This window comes from Rosa rugosa, chromosome 5 (genome assembly GCF_958449725.1).
Source record: "Rosa rugosa chromosome 5, drRosRugo1.1, whole genome shotgun sequence".
Lineage (NCBI taxonomy): Eukaryota > Viridiplantae > Streptophyta > Magnoliopsida > Rosales > Rosaceae > Rosa > Rosa rugosa.
Window position 1 is genome coordinate 34,432,747 of NC_084824.1, and position 22,589 is coordinate 34,455,335.

General features: G+C 38.7%; 1 protein-coding gene and 1 pseudogene across 1 annotated transcript; one reads left to right on the forward strand and one right to left on the reverse strand.

The window, feature by feature from the left end:
- Window positions 1-20,535: 20,535 nt before the first annotated feature.
- LOC133710675 (PHD finger-like domain-containing protein 5A) lies at window positions 20,536-20,950 on the forward strand (annotated as a pseudogene).
- Window positions 20,951-21,085: 135 nt separating this feature from the next.
- Window positions 21,086-22,328, reverse strand: LOC133710672 (endochitinase EP3-like). The gene is made up of 2 exons (XM_062136809.1): window positions 21,715-22,328; window positions 21,086-21,613 (listed from the first exon to the last, which is right to left on the reverse strand). The coding sequence occupies exons 1-2, from the start codon at window positions 22,166-22,168 to the stop codon at window positions 21,207-21,209; spliced, it is 861 nt and encodes a 286-aa protein (XP_061992793.1). The 5' UTR covers window positions 22,169-22,328; the 3' UTR covers window positions 21,086-21,206.
- Between the last annotated feature and the right edge of the window lie 261 nt (window positions 22,329-22,589).

Below are 22,589 nucleotides of genomic sequence, written 5' to 3' on the forward strand. Positions count from 1 at the left end.
GGCACATAAATGGCACACCCAAAAATGCGTAAGTGCAAGATATCAGGCTCGTACCCAGTCACTAGCTGTAACGCAGAGTAAGATTGGGTTGCAGTGGGTCGTAGACGAATCAGCGTTGCTGCATGCAATATTGCATATCCCCAAGCAGAAACAGGGAGATTGGTGCGCATAACCAATGTCCGCGCTATCATTTGTAGTCGTTTGATAGTGGCTTCTGCGAGACCATTTTGGGTATGAACATGGGGAACTGGATACTCTACATCAATCCCCAGTGACATGTAATAGTCATCGAACGTTTTTGATGTAAACTCCCCAGCATTATCAAGTCAAATTGACTTAATAGGATGGTCAGGGTACTGAGCCCGTAGACGGATAATCTGGGCGAGGAGTTTAGCATAAGCAGCATTTCGAGTGGACAACATCGCGACATGTGACCAGCGTGTCGACGCATCAACCAATACCATAAAATATTTAAAAGGTCCGCATGATGGTTGAATTGGTCCACAGATATCTCCTTGGATTCTTTGTAAGAACGGAATGAGTATTTTAGGATCCTTTGCATAGGACGGTCTCGGTCCTAATTTCCCGAAGGAACAGGCTTTGCAAAATGAGCGAGGGGCCTTAGAAGCAACCAATGAGGATTTTGGTTGGGCCTGAGCGTCTGTAGCGCGATTAGAAGCAAAATGTGTGACTACGTCTCCCATTATGGCGTTAGAGCCATGGAAATTGGTGTGGGTGGCGTCATGGCCATTAGGAGGAGCAACCATGGCGTCATGCTCATGGTTGGCGCCATTTATGGCGTCATCACTAGGGACAGGGGCGACCTTTCGGCGGCCTAAGACAACAGCAGCGCCAGAAGCTGCAACTTTTGCGGTCTTGCTAAGTCCTGGAATCAATTTGTGATTCTTGCTTCTTCTCACTCTGAAGAAAGGATGTCTGTGTGAAGTCTTAAGTATACGGAGCATCATATCACGACCAGGATGTCCTAGTCGGTCATGCCAAAGCCAATATGTGTCTGAATCCAAGAGATCTTCTCTTATGACATTATTGGATTCAATTGGTCGAATTGTAGTGACATAAAGTCCACTAGATTGACACATAAGCTTCTCTAAGATGCGCTTTTGTCCGCAATCATTAGAGGTAATGCAAATGAATTCTATTCCATTCTCACTATGAGTTTCCGCATGGAATCCGTTGGCTCTTATATCTTTAAAGCTCAATAAGGTTCGATTTGCCTTAGGAGCGTAGAGAGCTTCAGTGACTTTAATCAAGGTGCCATTGGGCAAAAGGAATTGGGCCATTCCATGTCCTTGAACTAAACTTGATGGCCCAGCCATCGTAGTCACAGAGGAATATGTAGGCAACATCTCTAAGAATAATTGCCTATGTCGTAGAATGGTGTGCGTAGTCGCACTATCCGCAAGACATTGTTGTTCATCCATTCCTTGAAAAGATGCCGGAATTCTTGACCGGAAAAGTTGTTGGCTGGGCTGTGCAGTGATACTGCAGGGTCGCTGCGAGGATGTCTCGAGGACGCTGCGGAGATGCCGTGAAGACTGTTGCGGGGCCGCTGCGGGGATGTCGCGAGGACAGTTGCGGGGCTGCTGCGGGGATGTCGCGAGGCCGCTAGGATCCTGCGGGGATGTTGTGGAGATGCCGCGAGGACAGTTGCGGGGCCGCTGCGGGGATGCGACGTCTGCGGGGATGTCGCGAGGCCATGCTGCGGGGATGCTGTGGAGATGCCGCGAGGACAACTGCGGGGATGCTGTGGAGATGCCGCGAGGACAGTTACTCTTCGTTATAGGATGATACGCTCACGTTACGCAAACAATGATTTGCAACAAGACCTTATCAAACATGTTTGGTCAAGACGAGGACAAAGAAGACCTCGGTGATATGGATGTGGGTTGTTTTCAGTTTATATATTTGTGGTTGTAATAATTGACAATTTATTGTCATGTTTGAGTCTGTCTTTGCATTGTCTTCGTTTTTACCATTTTTTGTTTTTTTGTTTTTCCAATTATTGTAATGAATAAATGCAGTAAAGTATTATTGTAACGGCTCATTTTGTATTATACTTCATAATTAAATTTAGTTGATGTATCATACCACTAATAAATAATAATAATAATTATAGTAGTGTTTTAGGAAATCAGAAACTGAGAGAAATTCGCTGTGTATTCTCATTGATAATAGGGGCCTCTTTATATAGAGGATTACAATGCATAGAATCTTAATCATACAAGGAAAGTAATCGTACATTGAATAGTAATCTAGATCCTTCTAATTAACCCTATTACCACTAGGTGAAGTAACCTAGAGTTTGGGTCAAACACAGAAAAAGGATTTCCTTAAACTAGTATCATACCACTAATAAATAATATTAATAATTATAATAAACTATGTCAAATTTATTTCATAAAATTAAAGATTTCATAAAATCAAATTTATTCAAAAAAAAAAATTTGGATTAATTATGCAATCATGCAACTTGAAGCTTGAAGTGGGCCAACTTTAGTGGTCTAAATGGTGGTCTATATTTAGACCAAGAAATGGACTTTAGACCTCCATGGAGCATTTTTGTAATATGTATTATTGGAGATGGTTTTTGCTCAACCATGGTCTAAAATATGGACTTTGAACCTTCTATTGGAGATAGCCTTTAGCTCAAGCAGTAGTTACCTTCTGAAGGCCTAGGTACCCACCCACCAGTAGTAGCTTGGATAATTTCCCATTCGAGCATCAATATTGTTAAATGTTTCATGGTTATTATCTGTAATATACTGCAGCTCAATAAGTCGAAACTCATTTTTGGGTTCTGTGTTTCTCTGTCGAAAAAGTTGGAACAAAATGCTACAACTTTTGAGGAGGCTGAGCACAAGAGTGAGATTAGGGACTTTTATGGTTATGGATGAATACAAAGTCCACAGACATTCCATGTTTTATTCTACATGCTGAATTAGTTTTCCTATTGTATTCCTTTTCAGTTGAGTATTTATTCAAATCTGGAAGAGTATGACAGTTGGCTAGCTTGTCACTATTGTTTTATTTAACTCATCTCCGGAACCTTTTTGACCAGTTTCCTAGAGTTGTCAAGGTGACGTCTTGTAAATGCACCTCATAGTAAGAATGTGATATTCTTATTGTAACTACTTCTACCTTTCCTTACACTTTGCAGTCATACGCAGATGCAATCATAAGTTCCTTTGAAGATCCTGAGAAATTCTTGGAGCAAGCACTTCTTCAGAAATGGATGATGAATTGACGAAGATGCTTCAGGCCACAGCCCAAGCTGTTATAAAAATAATTAGGAAAATGCTATATTGTGAATCAGTATATCTATAAGAAATTACTGTAAATCAAATCAAATACGATATAAGAAAACTGAAGTATGAAATCTTAGAAAAACCTTTGACAGATCGAGGCTAGAATTTGATTCTATAGCCTTAAGACAAATCGCCCCTCACAGGTGCTTGAAGGTTTGTAATGGCGAATGCCTCCCAGGATACAACGATCTTTCTTCTTGCGGAGAAAGCACTTTAATCAGCAAGAAACGGCGAACCAAAGTAGTGTTTGAACCTTCTCTGTTTTTAACTCTAATATGAAATGCAGAAACTCTTTGAATACTTGATGAATTTTCAAATGCAAAAGTTGGATTCAAAGTGGTGGGATTGGTTCTGTATATATAGGAGTCTGATGCATCTATTTGAAAGGTCATACCTTTCTACACTACAACTTCTACGTTGTGTTTAGTTTGAAAGGTTATAACCTTTGGATAAGATGATCAGTTACTTCTTTCATATATATCAAAATTGGTAATTTGAATTTTCACTCAAATGAATTTAATCTAATTTAAATTGATTTAAATTAATTAAATTTCCAACAATCCCCCACATGAATGAAAATTGTCTAAAAGTAAATAAAGTTATGCAGACACTTGAGAGAGTTCATATGGAAAAATATTGCATGGGATAGGTAGCTTTTGGCCTTGAACCTTCCTTAGTGAAGTATTATCGGGTTTACTCGCTGATCAGTGAACGTGATGTCTTGAACTGCTCGGCTTTTTGTGTAAACCAAGTCAACAATACTCACACAATATCTTTCCGGACACTTTTTGGTTCTACGGTTGTGTTCATTTCGGCCATGAACAAATCCCGATATTCGTGAGTGCTTTAGAGAATTCAGCCTCCATAATTCTCATAGAAACGGCCACATTTCTCACTCATATAGGTGTCTTCCTATAAAGAGTAGCCTGTCCTACCCTACTTGAAAATTTCAAGCTATAGGAATCATTAAAAGATAAACTTATCCTTCACTCTTTTACAAGCAGCACTGTTTTCATCCTAGGAATGGGTAGGAGATAATCTCCCAGTGCTACTTTCGGTCATACACAATTCGGTTGTCCCTTTGAACCTAGATCTTGGGATCTCCAGTCAGCTAGGTTGGGTTGTCATTATGTCAACCTTTTCGTAATAGGCTTTAAACCCATTCCTCTTGATGATTTGTAAACTTTCTCTCTAATCAACCCTTAAACTATTTGGATCCATTTGGTTGACGCATTTCCATGTTGAAGAAATTCACTTGAGAACAGTTTCCGTTATGAACATAGATAATTAAGTTACATGCCCCCACATTTAACTTATATTTTGGGCTATCTACTTAATCACCATGTCGTTGTTCCGGAGAATTTTTAGAACTCCTATACTCTCCAGATCATATTGATTATTCCATCTATTTCCAATTTAGATTTCCATCAGGTTTTGGCCATAAACCGTGACGCTAATCATATTGGACCCTTTAATAATCAATACTTTTTGACTAATCCTTTATTAGTCCTCTCTTTTTATGCATGAGGTACATGTGCGAACATAGGTGAAAAATCTTCCATGTACCTTCATTATTTTGAACGGGTAGAATGTCTGATTGTATATATGTATATATGTTCATATATATGTAAGTTAGTATCCAGTGCGTCAAGTAGCTAAAGTGTATATAAAATACAAACTTTATTATAGCATCTGATACAATACATAGCTAGGGACATCAATTCTTTATATGTGGTCTGATGCCCATTTACAAACAACCCATACATACATAACTATATATAATAACATTCAATCCTACTTAACAGAGACATGATACTCCTTACTTAGATACTCTTTCCTTGGACTTCTTGGGAGCATATCTTAAAAAGGCCATTACTGAGATAACCTTTTCCTACATATATCCCGTTCTTGGTGAGTATGACTTTATCAACTTCAAAGATCACACGAAATCCATTTTTGATCAACATCGAACCAGAGATTAAATTCTTTCGAATATCAGGCACATGAAGTACATTGTTTAAAGTAATTTCTTTCCCAGATACCAACTTTAAAACAATATTACCAGTGCCTTGAATCATTGATGTGGAAGCATTGCCCATGAATAATTGCTCTCCTTGATTTACTTCAGCATAGGTAGAGAACATCTTCTTATCAAAACATATATGGCAAGTAGCCCCTGTGTCTATCCACCATTCTTCGGCGCTTGTTATCATATTGACTTCAGTCACCATGGCTGAAAGGTTCATATCAGCAAAATCAACAGACAATCTATCTCCCTCAGTCATGTTTGCTTCAGTGGCTTTCTTATAGCCTTTGTTTTTCTTGCTATGACATTCCATAGCACGATGACCTGTATTATTACAATTAAAACACTTGCCTTTGAACTTCTTTGAGTTTCCTGGCTTATAATTTTTCCCAGAGAACTTTCTCTTATTATTTTTGTTTTGTGGTTCATCTTCCATGACAAGTACCTTGACCATCATAGAACTAGCATCACTTGTAGACCCCGTGAATTTCCGAACGTCACTTTTTGACGGGATAATTTTTCGCGACCTTTGTTTGGCTAAATACTTTTGGAAATAGTTTGGGCTTGGGCCTTGGGCCCAAGAATAGCGTAAGGTTAGTGTCCAAAATTTACTCTGGACACCCAACAGGCCGGTATGCTAGTGAACCTAGCCCAATAAGTTAGTCGACCTTTGACCCGAGCATCTCCCTTGATTCAATATGGTCCTTGTAGCTCATAATGACATCTTTGCATAATTTTGAAATATACTTGTGCGTGCGTTTACGATTTCTCGTTTTACCTTATTCATTACCCATTGGTTGAATTCCTACTCGCCTTACCCGACGCTTACTCGTCAACCATCTCACCGACTTTTGAAAGCACAATTTATTTACTCCTTATGTTTTTCAAACTCGAGAAAAAAAAAAAAAAAAAAAAATTCCGACAAAACTTACTTTACCATTTTCCTATCTAAGTACAAGTTTGGTGAGGCCCAATCTTTATTTGGTCATGCCAACATTTTAATTTTTGAGTTTCCTTATATTTACTTATTTTACTTTTATTTTCCCCATCCTCTTGGTTTTTACAACTTCTTACTTTTACCCAAATTTATCTGCCCAAGCTGAGCCTCGTTCACGTCCACACGCAAAGAGCTTTTCCTCTTTCCTTGTTCACGTCAGAATTGGGCTGAGAGAAAGGAACCTTGTTCAGCTCCACTCTTCCACGTTGCCAGCATGCATATGGCAACTCTTCCAAGAACATCACCTCAGACCTTCAAAAGGGAGAACCAGGCCAGAAATCGTCATCCACCCTTCTCTTCTCACCTTTCCTCTCGTCCCTGGACACATCAGTCTGTTTACGAGCCCAAAAACACCTAGTTAGAGACCTCCGATGAAAAAACTTTCTTCACCAAAGTTGTTCGTCTATGTCTCCTCTATTTACCCTCAAAATTTCAGCTCCGTCGGAGTCGATTTGAGTCCTGTACACCGCTCGAAGCGGAAGCTGTTCTGAAACGAGCCTGTTCCGGATTTCTGCTTGAATTCCCTCTCTTGCTCTACCCGAATCCCCAACACCTTGCTTGAGACTGATACCAACAGTTGGTAAGATTCTTAAACTATCAAGTTCCTAATTCATTCCTCAATTTTTTAGGCTCAATACGCTCAAAACAACCCATCTACATATTGAGCAGTCTCTGTTTCACTTTGCATGTTCGAGATTGAGCGAACTTCTTGGCCAGCGGCTGGACTCGATCCATTCAGCTTCCTCAGCTCTCTTTCCTGTTGAAATCCTCAAGAGAAGCTCATTTTTTTTATTAATCTTTGGTGAGTATCATCTTTTCCATAAAACTCTATATTCTTGGTTGTTGTTACGAATTCTTGAAGATTGTGAACTTGTCACTGCTGTTGTTGGTATCTTGCTGCCTTAATTTTGATTTCTCATCCATTCTAATGCCTAGGGATTCTGCTAGGTCATGGCTACACCTTGAGTATTAGAATCGTATTTAGCTCAAAGGTTATTTGTTGTTTGTAGCTGTCCAAATATCATGTTTCAATGCATTATGTCATCGAGCTACAGCACCTCCCCATATAGTATTAGAAAGTAACTTGAGCTATAGATCATTAGGAGCATTAGACATGCCTCTTAAGTGGGTTAGATATGTGCTAAACCATGGTTATCTTGAACATTGGAGTCATGCTTGATTCAAAAGTTTATTTGTGTTACTGTTGTCCAAACACCATGTCTTCAAAACATCATGTTAGTGAACTACAAGACCTTCCCCTTATAGTATTGAAGGGTGACTGAGACTTTGAGTCTTTAGGAGCTTTATATATAACCTATAGGTGTCTTAGAGCCTACTTAACCAGCCATTTTGGGTACCAGAGGAGCTTTACACAAAAGAACCAGTTTCTGCAGTTTTTCAGTTTCCAGTAAAATCTGACCCAGCTGCATTCTTTTCAAAACTGGAGCTAAACCGTTGAGAATTTGGGGTCAGTTTCTTCTGGGGAAATATAGTAGACACATAGATGAACATTCCGGATTTTGAATCACCTCAAAACTATTTTCCTAGAATTAGTTATGAATTTTTGAAAAAGGTGTACAGAAGCTAGTATTTCTGGAAAGAATCTGCACACCGTTTTACTTTAGCCTTTAAAACCCTTACTCTTTAAAATGGCTTCACTTAGAGTTCTATAACCGTTTCAATCTCACTGATTTGGTTGCTAAACCATCTTCTTTCCAAATTTTTCCCAAGAATTTATCTCAAGTACTTTGAACACTCTTCCTTGGCCCTTAACAGTTTCTACTTAAACTCTGTTTCCAGCTTTTGACAACTTGTCTTTTAAAAAGTGTTCTTACCCCCTCTTCCTAACAGCAAACTCCTTATTGGAACCCAAATGGTCAGGTTATTAGTTAGCAATTAAGTTAAAGGAAATGTTTTCTTCGGAGAGTATTGAGAGTGAATAGCTAGCCTAGTTTATCGTTATTAATGCCGCTTATTGATCTAGGCTTGACATCGTGGTGGAATCTTGTGAAGTTGGTGGTTGCTACAAGGTTGCATTGAGGCCAAGTGCTGCAAGAGAAAGCTCGAGTTCCAGGTAGGGGATGCCTTTAACTCTATCTATGTTTTTCTTGCATATACTATGTTTTATATGAGGCCTCTTGCATGGTTTTTGGAAATTATCTGTTTTACAATTGAAATGGTTTGCGTGGATTGGATTGATGTGTTGGCAATTGATGGGGATGTAAGGAGAGGTCAGTTCCTCCTTGAGCCACCGGTGGTGGGCAGTGTGCACCATGCCCTTGTTATTGAATTACCCCCTTTGTCTCTAGCCTTGTGATTATTGAATTCCGGAAAGTGATTGGCTAGATGGACGGTTATGATGAAAGTTGTGCAAGAAGATCAATTGCTGTGGGATTGTAATTACGTGGTGACGATCACGTGGAAGCGCAAACCGGTTTTTATCTATTACTTTTTCTCAAAACGATAAATCATATTTTTAAACTTAGATATGGGGGCGGGCATGGGCAATGACTGGATGTAGGAGTCTAACCCCTACTTTAGTTTGTTTTGCAGGCTGTTGTTGTTGAAGCTTGGGCACGGAGGATAATCCTTGGAGGACACAGTTTGTTTTACTCTATTTAAAGTTTATTTCCTTTCGGCTTGCTTGATTTCACTAAAGTTTTGTAACATTATGTATGGTTGATGATGTGTGTGCTTGCTTACCACCAAAGTGGAACCCTAGGGTTAGAACCTCCATTTGAATTTAGGTCCTAGTGGGCTAGACCTAGAAGACTCACATAAATTACCATTTAATGAACTTAATGCAAACTTGGGGCTAAGAATTAAAAATTGACATAGGTTCTAAAACTCAACTCAACACCACCTTCCTTTCCTCTTATTCGCCTAGTTCGTAATCTTGTGATTACGAGCCAAGCCCACTATACAAGCCCAAGAATTTCGGGCTTATAGATTTCTTGCTTTCCAACCTAAAGGCCTTGTCTCTTTGAGGAATTCTAGGCCCAAAACACTTACTCCAAGTGTCGCGGGAGTAGGGTTCCTTGGGGAGGCGGCGCTGTGGTAATCCGGTCTCCGGGTCGCCACATCACTTCTCTTGTCAGATATGCGATTGCCTTCCTCAACCCGTAGCCTCACAATTAGACCCTCAAGATCCATCTCCTTGCGCTTATGCTTGAGGTAATTCTTGAAATCCTTCCAAGATGGAGGAAGTTTCTCAATAATACATCCCACTTGCAAAGTTTCATTAATTGACAGATTTTCTGCAGCCATCTCATGTAGGATCAATTGAAACTCCTCAACTTGACTGAGTACAGTTTTAGTATCTACCATCTTGTAGTCAAGAAAACAACCGATTATATATTTCTTTGCTCCAGCATCTTCGGTCTTGTATTTCTTTTCTAAAGACTCCCACAAGCTTTTAGCATTCTTTATTGGACTGTACACTTTGTAAAGTACAATATCCAATCCATTAAGAATGTAATTCTTGCATAGAAAATCTGCATGATGCCATGCGTCTACAGCAGCAGCCTCTTCTGCAGTGCTTCCTGATGCAGGAGCACTTTCTTTTAGAAATTTGGCCAAGTTCAAAGTAGTGAGGTAGAACAACATCTTTTGCTGCCAGCATTTGAAGTTTGTCCCATTAAATTTCTCGGGTTTCTCCCCATGAGTGGAGGAAGGAGGAATCAACATAGGTGCAGCAATAGCCATTCCTTTTCCCTTATCATTTCCAGTAACGTCAGCATTGTCACCAGCCATTTTCCTTTGACAGAAAAGAAGCCACACTATTTAGTATGGTGCATATGGCACATGAACAAACAACATACAGTATAATACTCGAGAAACAAAATCAGATGTTAGTTTCTTATATATAATGTAGCAATTCTCAAAGCGTTGATTTGTCTTAAGATTGTTAGAAAAATAATTAGGAAAATGCTATATTGTGAATCAGTATATCTATAAGAAATTACTGGACTGTACACTTTGTAAAGTACAATATCCAATCCATTAAGAATGTAATTCTTGCATAGAAAATCTGCATGAACCTTCTATTGGAGATAGCCTTTAGCTCAAGCAGTAGTTACCTTCTGAAGGCCTAGGTACCCACCCACCAGTAGTAGCTTGGATAATTTCCCATTCGAGCATCAATATTGTTAAATGTTTCATGGTTATTATCTGTAATATACTGCAGCTCAATAAGTCGAAACTCATTTTTGGGTTCTGTGTTTCTCTGTCGAAAAAGTTGGAACAAAATGCTACAACTTTTGAGGAGGCTGAGCACAAGAGTGAGATTAGGGACTTTTATGGTTATGGATGAATACAAAGTCCACAGACATTCCATGTTTTATTCTACATGCTGAATTAGTTTTCCTATTGTATTCCTTTTCAGTTGAGTATTTATTCAAATCTGGAAGAGTATGACAGTTGGCTAGCTTGTCACTATTGTTTTATTTAACTCATCTCCGGAACCTTTTTGACCAGTTTCCTAGAGTTGTCAAGGTGACGTCTTGTAAATGCACCTCATAGTAAGAATGTGATATTCTTATTGTAACTACTTCTACCTTTCCTTACACTTTGCAGTCATACGCAGATGCAATCATAAGTTCCTTTGAAGATCCTGAGAAATTCTTGGAGCAAGCACTTCTTCAGAAATGGATGATGAATTGACGAAGATGCTTCAGGCCACAGCCCAAGCTGTTATAAAAATAATTAGGAAAATGCTATATTGTGAATCAGTATATCTATAAGAAATTACTGTAAATCAAATCAAATACGATATAAGAAAACTGAAGTATGAAATCTTAGAAAAACCTTTGACAGATCGAGGCTAGAATTTGATTCTATAGCCTTAAGACAAATCGCCCCTCACAGGTGCTTGAAGGTTTGTAATGGCGAATGCCTCCCAGGATACAACGATCTTTCTTCTTGCGGAGAAAGCACTTTAATCAGCAAGAAACGGCGAACCAAAGTAGTGTTTGAACCTTCTCTGTTTTTAACTCTAATATGAAATGCAGAAACTCTTTGAATACTTGATGAATTTTCAAATGCAAAAGTTGGATTCAAAGTGGTGGGATTGGTTCTGTATATATAGGAGTCTGATGCATCTATTTGAAAGGTCATACCTTTCTACACTACAACTTCTACGTTGTGTTTAGTTTGAAAGGTTATAACCTTTGGATAAGATGATCAGTTACTTCTTTCATATATATCAAAATTGGTAATTGAGCAAGCACTTCTTCAGAAATGGATGATGAATTGACGAAGATGCTTCAGGCCACAGCCCAAGCAAAATTAGTAATGGTATTTTTCCAAAATGTTCCTTTCTTTGCATTTTTAGTATAGTCAGGAAAGTTCTCACAATCACCATGTTTTTTTTCCTGATTCTATATTTCTCATGTTCATTGCAGATTTCCCATCATTACGTTAGAAATCTGTTTTTATCATTTTATCTTCTTTCCGATATCGTTTTTTATTAGCCTTTTACTTCTTTCTTCTATGTTGTTTTATCAATCACTTACCCTTAGAGGTTATTCTAGTGAACTATAGGTATAGCCTTTTCTATTTTAAATTTTCTATACATTATGAGTGTTTAATTTCTGTGTTGTTTATATGCTTTTATGTTTATTTAGAATTGATCAGGGTTCTCTCTGTTTTTCCTTTGAAGGTATTGGCATCTCAAAACAGTAACAAGTACAAAGCTGCACAACAGTCCTCTGAGGTCTGGCAATGTCGACAGAATCAATGTTTTATACTTTTATGTAACTAATATTGGCTACTAACTATAAATTCATGGTTTTATTTGATATAGGTCCAAAAAGCACAACTAGCTGTTCAGAGAGGAGAGGAGAATCTTTCACATGAAGCTCTGAAGAGGCGTAAATATTTTGTGGCAAGTCTGTTGTATAAGCTTTTTATGTGCTTCTTGTTTCTTGCTAATGTTTTCTTACATTGCTTTATTTTTGAGAAATTTATGCCATTTAACCATGTTATTTAGCAAGCACGTATTTGCAATATTTAGCTCAAGTTGACAATGAAAAGAATTGTACCCAAATTCATGGATAAGCGTGAATCTAATATTTCCTCACCCTCAAACTAATTTTTGCCAAACATTCCAGCTGCCAGTGTTCATTGTACATATTAATTATTATATCTTATGTTTTTTTTGTTTTTTTTTTTATCAGGAAATTGCTAATTCCTTGAAAACTCAACTTGATCAACAAAATGGTGTTGTTGATAATATTGTGCTTACTTTCGCATCATGTGATTCTTGGGTGACCAGCTCTGTAGTTATTATTGAAATTCTTTGTGACACGTACTCACATTTTATTCAAGGAAAAAATGTTGACTTCCATATGCATTTCCATTGTTTTTGCATGTTATAACTATAAACCTTAGCATCTCATGGTATGTCAGAGTCAAGTTTTTGGTTTGAAAATCAAATGTGCTGTCTCAGAAGCCGTGTTTATGAACTTATCAGTCATACATTGAGAGAAAACTAAACAGAGATTAGAGAGAAGTTTCCTTTTGAAAGATAACACTTTAAGAGAGAAGCTTTTTATTAAAAGAAAAAAAGTCTAGAAGTAGCTGTGATTATCTTATCAGGTTTTATTAGTTACTACTTAGGAATGAAGAAATTTCATAATTAGAAGACTGGGTCTTGCAGAAAATAAGCAAGTTTTCTGTTTCGTTTGTTTATAGAGAGCTGGCCACAAGAGCTAGTAGTGAGGTTTGTTGAGATTTTATCAAATTAGATTTTGTTAGCATATAGGACAACTGTCAGTAGTGCTGTATATGCAAATTTGATCATTTATTGTTGCTGTTTTGGATAAGTATATATAGTTATGTAGATATGAATGCAATTATTATACATTTTTTGTAGCTTTTAGAGAACAAGATACAAGAGGCAAGGTCAAAAGAAGATACACTCAAGGCATGTGCCCAGTCTGCAAGGTTTGTTTATACTACCATTTCTTCCTTTCCTTTTCTATAGAGAGCCTGTTATCTCATTTTCTCATGAAAAAAAGAATTGGATCAATGGAGTCTATTATTCTTAATCCTTCTGTTAATGGCCACTATGTTATTGCTTCAAGACTGCTACTAAAGTGAGTGAGATGGTGGGGAATGTTGATATAGGTCATGCCCTTTCTGCTTTTGAAAAGATAGAAGAGAAAGGTAAGGAAGTTGTCCATTAAGAAACACTATGATGATAGTCAAGCTCACTTCTGCCATTAGGAGCAGCAGTCTCGGGAGTTTTTTATTTCTCTTTTGGAAGTTTTTTTTGTGGGGTTCCTGGTTTTTGTTGCTTCTGTTTTAAGCTTCTGCTGTGTGGACTTCTTATCCAATGTGTTGTATTTGTTTTGTTTTTAATACTGTTTCTTTAAGATAAATAAATAAACGTCCTGCCTCCCCACTCAAGGGCAGTCTCTTTTTGGTCTGCAGCATCCATTACATATTAATCTCTATATTAAATATCAACCTTGTTGTTAGGTTTTATGGTGTTGCCGTTTTGTTGCTGCATTTAATTAAACTAAGTTTTGATACAGTAACCCTTGCTAATATCGTGTTAGAAAGTGTAATAATGTATGCCTTGTACATTATGCAAATGCTTCTGGAGTCAATCCTCTGTGCCCGGAAGAGTAGTTGACTAATGCTTCATAAATCATAACGCTGCTGGCTGTGTTGTCTTCTAATGTCAAACTTATCACTCGTTTCCTGTCCATGTTGAAGAGGAACTATTTAGAAGGGAAAAGTGGGTTAAAAAGAACTTATCACAATGTGTTGGCTCAATGGGATCACCCAATTCTAATAGATTATGATCTTCAGAAGAATGCTTGGTTCTTTTTTCTTTTTTAGTTACCTGAAAACTAAAAGTATACTAATAACACTAATTCTTTATATCGGAGCTGAGTAAGACTGGTAGTGGATAGAAATTAAATGGTCCGACTAGTTCTCATAGGACATTAGCCAACTTATGGTAGCTAATTTGGTTTTTGACTTTTATTTAGCATGTTCTTTATATCTCATATTTCAAAAATGTCTCATAGTTATCTACTGTTTTTCAAATGTACTTCGGTAATTCTTCACTCAAGGCAACGAAAATTGCAGAATTTCAAATGAGTAAATTGGATGATTAGCTGCACGGTGTTTACCTGCCTAATAGATATCAGTAGGGTTATCAAATTTACCAATTTATGTATATTTTTCTGCTGAAATTGGATTTCTTTCCATTTCAAAAGCTGCACCAAACTGCAGTTTGTGATGCTAGAGAGCTCTTCAATTTTTAATGATTTGCAAAGTTGAAGAAAGAACTGTCTGGTAGTTCGAAGTTATGCTTTATCATGCAGGAATATATAATTGTGAAAAACTGCAATCAGTTTGAGATTCTTGGACTTATAACTGAGCTGTTATTTTGGTACCCTTATACTTGATTGTCCGAAAGTAAATAGTTTTGTGTTTGGTTAGCCAAGAAACATCATGTGAAGTTGTCGAAGTTTCTGTTAGGAATAAAAAGTGGTAGTAGCTAGCATTCCATCATTTTTGTTACCCTTATACTTGAGATGGAGCTTAATGAATTGAGACGGAAAGCCAAGGACTTGTAAGTCTTGCTTTGCAGGCACAATTTAATTCTTTAAATGCACATATGAAGTTGGTGTCATTAAAGAACTGGTTAGCATTTATATAGTAGAAGCCTAGAAGTCCTACAGATGAATGTTGTATAGCTAAAGGCCTACAGATCGATCAACACCATTTTCACTTTCCATTCTCTAATTGTATTTCATATCTGCAGTAAGCTAGTAATTTTCATTACACTGCTTATAAATGTACATTTACAATGATTTTCAGCATCTCTTATATGCTTGTGCCATGACTGCTCCATTTGGACTGAAATTATGATTTTGGGAAAATTAGTCGGGGTGCAGTAATTTCCCTAGGTAAATGCATAACATGTGTGGATACTATAGTTAAATATACAGTTCCTTTTACTGAAGGGAGACGAAGATGCTTTAGTTAATTTACAGTTGAACTAGACATGTGAAGTGTTGCACCAGATCAATAGCAGTGCTTAAGCATTCTATCCTGGATACAGTTTTGAGTTGTTGAAGTCATATTATGTCAATAATTTACAATACAGTATTTCTTTGATTACAAGCGTTCTATCATATTAAGTCACACGTGCAGTTCTCGCTTTGTTTGATGGTGTGTCTCGGTGATTGACTGCTACTCTTACTCCTACTCCTTCCTGTTATTATATAAGTATGTTCGTGGTACTACTACTAACCACAGATATACTTTGTTGATTTGATTTCAGGTAACATCCAGGTGGCTTCAGACTTCAAAACAATTGTGGCTTCAGACTTCAAAAGAATTAACAATTTCAGACTTTTCTTGCTCAGTCAGTTCAGAAACAAGAACTGGGTCAATGGCCTGGGTAGTAGTCAATTCAAATATTCCAAGCCTTGGACGGAATTAATAATCAAATTTGTGAGGTCTTCTCTGATTCCACCCAATTAATGACTTAAACCACTCAAACCAGTCTTGGAGTTGACATATTCAAACCCCAATTTTCCTCTTGGCTGCCTATTTCTTTCAGAACTCCTTGGTCAACACGTATGGAGTAGCCCGCCAAAACAGAGACCTACAAGTCAAGTTGATCAACGAAGTGCTGTCTCACCGGCCACACTATATATACATCAACACAACAAAGGCCTCCTCATCCATATCATCCACTTCCAATTAAAAATTTGCATCCAACAACAAACTTTGCTGCTCTAAGCTACTACAACCTCTTCGATTTGATTCAGTCATATCCAACTATTCTGAAGAAAAAAAAAACACCATAAAGTTTGTAAGATGAAATTCCAGAAGGTGAGTAGCTTCTTCATCGTCTTTGTCACAACAGTAGCCATCTTGAGTCATGCTCAGGTTCAAGCAATTAGACTGCTACCCGAGGACTTTGCCGGTGCTAATCATTTGGAGACATACTCCTCCCCATCATCGCTGGCCTACGAGAAGGCCAAATACACCATGGAATGTTGGCTTCAACGACTGGCTTCAGGACCAAGCCCCAAAGGACCTGGTCACTAGCTAACAAGTGCTCAAACTCTCGTTAAAGGGAACGTATTTAATTAATTCGTCTCTTTTCTTCTCTTTTTGTTGGTTGAGATTTAATGCAAATTTTGTAAATGATATCAAACTATTCTAAATGCAAAGAAAATACCATTCTCTTGTTGAGTAATCAAGAAACAAACTAAGGACTGAGATTTTGACAGCCGAAGCTTCCAATTTACTTTTCGGGTTCCTCATTCATAATCGGGCTTTGGTATAGTTAGAAATGTTGTTATGCTTGTTGTTGTGAAGGTTTTGACATGAGTCTCGACCCCCAATTTTGAGTTGAGAAGGTGGCGCGTGGGACCCAAGCGCTGCAGCTTGTGGTGGCGGGTGGGGGCTCGTGCTACCACTTTAGTCTGAGAATTTACGCTCGTTAAGTAGTGCTAAGTGAGTGTTGCTATAAATTATTTGACAAGTTTTGATTGTTTGATCATCGATAAGAATTTAATAGTTTCTCGTTAGATTATTTGAATTATCAAGTCGATGTAACCCTTAAAGTCTGAGCTTGTATCGATGTGAATTTGGATTTCGTGTTTCCGACGAACTATCAGATCTTCCACATTAAAAGCACAGGTAAGGCAAGTTCTCATACACCCAGCTTTAGCTAGATTTTCACCCACTATGCAGCGGTTTCGACACTAAGGCCGCGTTTGTTTGCCTGGAGATGATACCTGGACAAGATTAATTATCTCCTATCTAATGAGGAGTTGTGTTTGGACGTCCAAATCTCAAGTAACCAGAAAATTTTAATCATGTCAGATCTTCATATCAAATCTTGCTGAGAAGGTAAGATAAATCTTATCCATCTAGATATGATAAAAAAAAGCAGAACCCATTCAATACTGCGCCTTCGTCTTCGACCTCATCGAGAAAACAAATTGATCATGTCCGCTGAAGAAGAAAAACTAGGAGCTCGATAATTCGAGAGCGGATTAAACTTGGCCTCCTCGATGAAACCGCCTCTTCTCATTTGGATTGGGCAGCAAGGATGAGATTCTGTAAGAGGGAATCAATTTCTCGTCCAACGACCTGGACGGCGTCATTTCCTGATCAATAACGGTCTTGCGGTCCGAACCCAAACCCTCGCTGCTACTCTTGATCGTCTTTTTCGATGTAATCTTCTTCGTCGGCGTCCTCTTCGGTGGGGACGCGAGACGGCAGCTTGCGGTGGATCTCGATGAGGCAGCCGATGACTTGGTCGACGCTGCATTTGTCGATTTAGAAGGCGGAAATCACCATGAGGGAGGTGCTGACTAAGGCAGCCATGGCTAAGTTGAGAGCGAAGGTTACAAAGGTAGAAGATGACGAGTCCATGGCTCTGTTTTATTTATTTATTTATTTATTTTATTTTTTATTTTTAAATCTTTTAGTTATCCAGTTCCCAATCCTATTACACAAACGCAAGATTGATTTGGAGTTAGCATCTCCTATCCAATCTAATCTAGTCTAATCTATTTTTCCATCCTAATCAAATCTTTCTTGCTGACATGGTTTGATTTACCAGTAAAAAATTGACACCTAGATTCGTATTTAATATAATTAAAATACAATTGTTTTGTTATATTAGCAAAAGACCTTTTTGGGTCTTTTGGTATTGGCTCCTACCTCTCAGATTTGCACCTCTTCACGATCCTCACCATCTCAATATCGTCCTCTTCTGCAGCTCTTTATACTGAGATTATGCAGGGTGTTGTGAACATGTAAAGCATTCCCAAATCTAAAACCATTAATTGATATTTTTATGTAGTTCTTTTGATCGGGTAGTCTGGGCAATTTCATGGATGTAGTTTCAAGTTTGGGCTTTAAATTGTTTCATAAATTCATAGACTGTATTATTGAGATAGTGACATTTCTGGGTTAACAGCAAGAGGTAAGTCTACGGAAATCGAATCTTAATTATTGATTGAATCGAGTTTAATTATTTTGTTTATCTCATCGATGAACACAAATCTTTGCCATCGAACTTCTCATCATTCTCCCATTCCCATCCCCAGCCATAGGCACTCCCACCCACTCTCTGATCTTCACTCTCCCTTTCCTCTTCACCTCCTCCCACCGCCTTTGGACCTGCGACTTCACCTTCAGCTGCATCGCCGGCTTCATCGTGATCGTCCTCAACATCTTCCGGGACCAATTGGTCTTTCTACATCAACCCCACTGATGCTATCTAGAAATACATCCCTCGCAAGAGCAAGTTCCACCTTGAGAGAGACCATTCGAAGCGTCGTGCCGTCGAGAGAGCAGGTTCCAACATGATGATCTCGACGGAGATGGCGTTGTGCCGCCGTCTCCTCTAGACGTGGTAACTGTAAGAAGATGAAGGGAACCTAAAAAGGTCTTTTCCCAAAATAACGAAACAAAGGAATTTCAATTAACCTAAATACGAGGCTATGTGTCAAAATATCATTAGTAAGGCAAACCATGTCAGCTGAGCTGACATGGTTCTACTGGAGGACAGAAAAATTTCTCAAGTCGAACTCTAATTGTCAAAAGACTCCCACTACAATCATTGCTTCCTTTAATTGGATAGTACGTTCCTATTATCGGCCAAGAGTGATTCTTGCGTGGGGCAGCCGCACCGCCACGTGGTGCGGCAGGCCAATCATTCCCCTAGTAGGGGGGTATTTTGGGTATTTCACATTTAAAAATCAGGGACAATTTCAGAACAAAGACAAAAATTTCTGAGATTTGATTGGGCAGCCGCACCGTACACGTGGTGCGGCTACCCGCACCTAAGAATTGGCCATCGGCCAATACACTCTACTAGTCTTGGAAGGAGGAGAACGAGTTTGATTCCGCGAACCCTAATCGAAGAGGAGGACGTGGTCGAACTTCTTCAAACTTAAGTAGTTCTCGGCATTAACTATTCCGAAAAATTATTAATCATTGACGTAGTAGAATATCATGAACATTAATCCATCAACCAAGAGTTTACAGGTTGATATGTCAAATTTAGGTACAAATTAATATATTCGGGTAGGCTCAATTCGGACTATATCCAAAGATCTATGAATCTTAGATCTAGATTTGAAATTCACCAAGATCCCAAATCCAATACCGGCCAAACTCAAACACACACCCAAATCCAACCCCAAAGTCCGAATTGAGCCTATGCTTCAGCCTAATAAGGCTTGGATTTGAAATTTCTTCTTAGGAGACGAGAAGTCGATAACTGAGTAGCTCTATTTTCGATAGTGACAACGCGGAGGCAATGATGCTTGGCTTGACCTAGGGTTCGACCTAAGAGGTTAATGATGAGTCCACTATACGTACATTTTTTATGTTAGTTTCTCATTAGTTTTCTCTATTTGTGTAGACATGTGCTGGTTAATGAAGAGAAATTCTTAGGTGGGAGTTTCCCCACCACGTGTCTTTACGGCCCACCAATCAGAAGAGAGGAAATTTTTCATCTTTTCCAAAATTGCCCCTGCTCCCTGAATTGAAATACCCAAAACACCCCCCCTGCTGGGGGGTGATTGGCCCGCCCCACCACGTGTCCGTGCGGGTGCCCTACGCAAGATTCTCTCGTTAATGAAATATTGTTTTGAGATGGCTTGTTGACATGTTTTATTATAATATTAAAATATTTGTTGATTATTCTATAAAACAAAAATGGAATAGAGTCGAAACAGTAGGGTCTTGACTGCTACAGCGTCACAATGTAATAGCATCTCCCAAATGAAAAATATTTTTAGAAGTGTTTCTGCCCATTTTAATAGTAGTACATACCGTTGTCAATGAGTGGCCTCTAGAACACACCGTCAGCCATGATTTCATGACTTGTGCAAATATCTACTTGATCAACACGCAACTAGCTAGGCACTAGCCTATCATAAATAACAGTAAGCTTACACTTACTAATTAAAGTGTGTTCCATTTTATTTGTCTAATAAGGTGATTAATTAACAGAGAACCCGATCCTTGCTGCACAAGTAAACCAGTCTTATATTTCAGCTAGCTAAAACATACATGCATAAAATGACTTTTTCTCCGTGGCCTTCAAGTAAGCCTCAATCTCAGTTTTCGATCCATCATTTCCTATATAAATGCTAGTGAAATTTGAACCAAGTTAGGTTGAAATTATGGCAGCGAAGCATCATCCGAAGTTGGTAATGTGCCGAAAGCAACCAGGAATAGCGATTGGAAGGTTGTGCAAAAAGTATGATAGTAAGTGTGTGTTGTGCGATTCTATGGTACGTCCTTGCACTCTTGTTTGGATCTATGATGAGTGCAACTATGGATCGTTCCAACTTCCAAGGGCAGTGTGTCATGTGTGGAGGGGTTGGAATTTCTTATGCTGCTTATTACTGTAAAGAGTGTAATCAGCTAGAGAATATTAGAGATGGTGTCCTAAAATTGTGAATCTGGGAACTGTAAGAACATATATGTTTTATGAACGCAAAAAATATGGTTTAAAAAAAATAACATGACGTGAACGTTCTTAGCTAGTGCTCGACAAATATTATTTACAAAAAGTGAAATTAAGCTGACTGATACAAGGAACGAATGTGTAAGCTTCGAATTAGATGAAAATTACTATTGTTTTTTGTTTTGTTTTTGTTTTTAGACATAATTAAGTATCGGGAAAAAGTTAGAAAATAAAATTTCTCTGCATTATAGAAAAAGGAAAGATATGTACGCTAATTTAAAGGATTTGTAATTTAGATCGTATTATTCATGCAGTTTATTATTATTTTTCATGTTATATATGGCCCTAGCTAGTTGCTAATAAACTAACTAGCAAATTAAGTAGCTAGCAAGTAAGGTTGTCACCAGGGGCAACACCAAGTTGGTTACAATAATCAATGTAGTAGTCGACGCGTTTCTGTACAGTAGCAGGGTTTCCACCATCGCATTCGAGCGCACCGTTAATGGCTCGGATAGTTTCCCCGAATCCTTCAGCAATGACCGGCCGAACATTGTTCATCCAGTACCATAGTGCAGTCTTAAAAGCAATAAGTGGGTCATTGGCCACGGTTTCAGGGGAGTTTAGTCCGTCGAACCCAATACTCTCTCCGGCCGGACCGTAATTGAAGTTCCACGATAGTTGGATGGGTCCCCGGCCGTAATAACCTTTGTTCGGGTTGCATGGATACTCCGTGTTAGTCTCGTCGCAGTAGTCTTTTGTTGCTCCGTCTATCTCTTCTATGTAGCAAAAATCTGAACCACCACCGTACACGTTACTATGTTAATTTACCACGTACTACCTTTCTTTCTGAATTTAAAAAAAAAAAAAAAAGAATAAAAGAAAAGTGACTTACGTCCAGTCTCATGGGTGACGTGGGCAAAGAAGGCAGCAATCTCCCGTTTAGAATCATCAAGGGAACCAATCTTACCAAACTGATCATACAACTCGAGAGCATCAAGGAACGTTGCCCGAGAATAAAAGTCCTTCCCGGCACAGCTTGCTTCCGCTTGATCAATTATCCCGTTGAAGAATGTCGGGGTCACGATGTCGGCCACTGGAACATCACTGGTACTGGGAGTTAGAGGCGCCGTGTTGCAAGGCCCCGCTTGGCATCCCGTCCCGCAGTAGTCATCGCCTGTGCCGCAGTAGCCGTATCGGCTGCAGCACAGGTCTGCAGCACAACTACAATTTTGACCCTCTACTACATGTACACTGAGGACTAGCACCAGAGCTATTCCAGCCACAATGACAAGCTGCTGCTTCAGCATGTGTTTCGGTATTGCACAAGAGAAAGCAGGTGAACCCATGTTGATTTTCGTGGTAGTTAAGAGCTAAGGAGAATGAAGAAGAGGGGTGATTGGATATTTGCAGATGAAATGAGGTGGAGAGTTGGTTGGTTATTTATAGTGGAATGTTTATGATGGAATAGGTGGATAGCTAGTAAAAGCTTTGAAATTAAGTGGCCGTGGGGACTAGTACGTACCTACAAAGAACTTTAATTTTCTAGAAGTAGTGGATGGAACTTGGAAGTGGTAAAGGGTAGACTTTGACTTGTGCCAATTATTCATTTTCTCCACCCATCCGCTCTGGACTTGTGATCCAGCCTCCATGGACATCAAACCAATAACATAAGGTGTGAACGGTATAAATTACATACAAGTGTCAAACATATAAAAAGGGTCAACATTGTAGCCTCCTTTGCAAATCGGCAATCAAATGTGGAAAGTG

Bases quoted from the DNA above. Each gene is read 5' to 3' on its own strand.
- LOC133710672 (XM_062136809.1), bottom strand. From the start codon at position 22,168: ATGGGTTCACCTGCTTTCTCTTGTGCAATACCGAAACACATGCTGAAG. The intron at 21,614-21,714 runs GTAAGTCACTTT...GTGGTGGTTCAG, and splicing joins CGTCACCCATGAGACTGGAC to ATTTTTGCTACATAGAAGAG.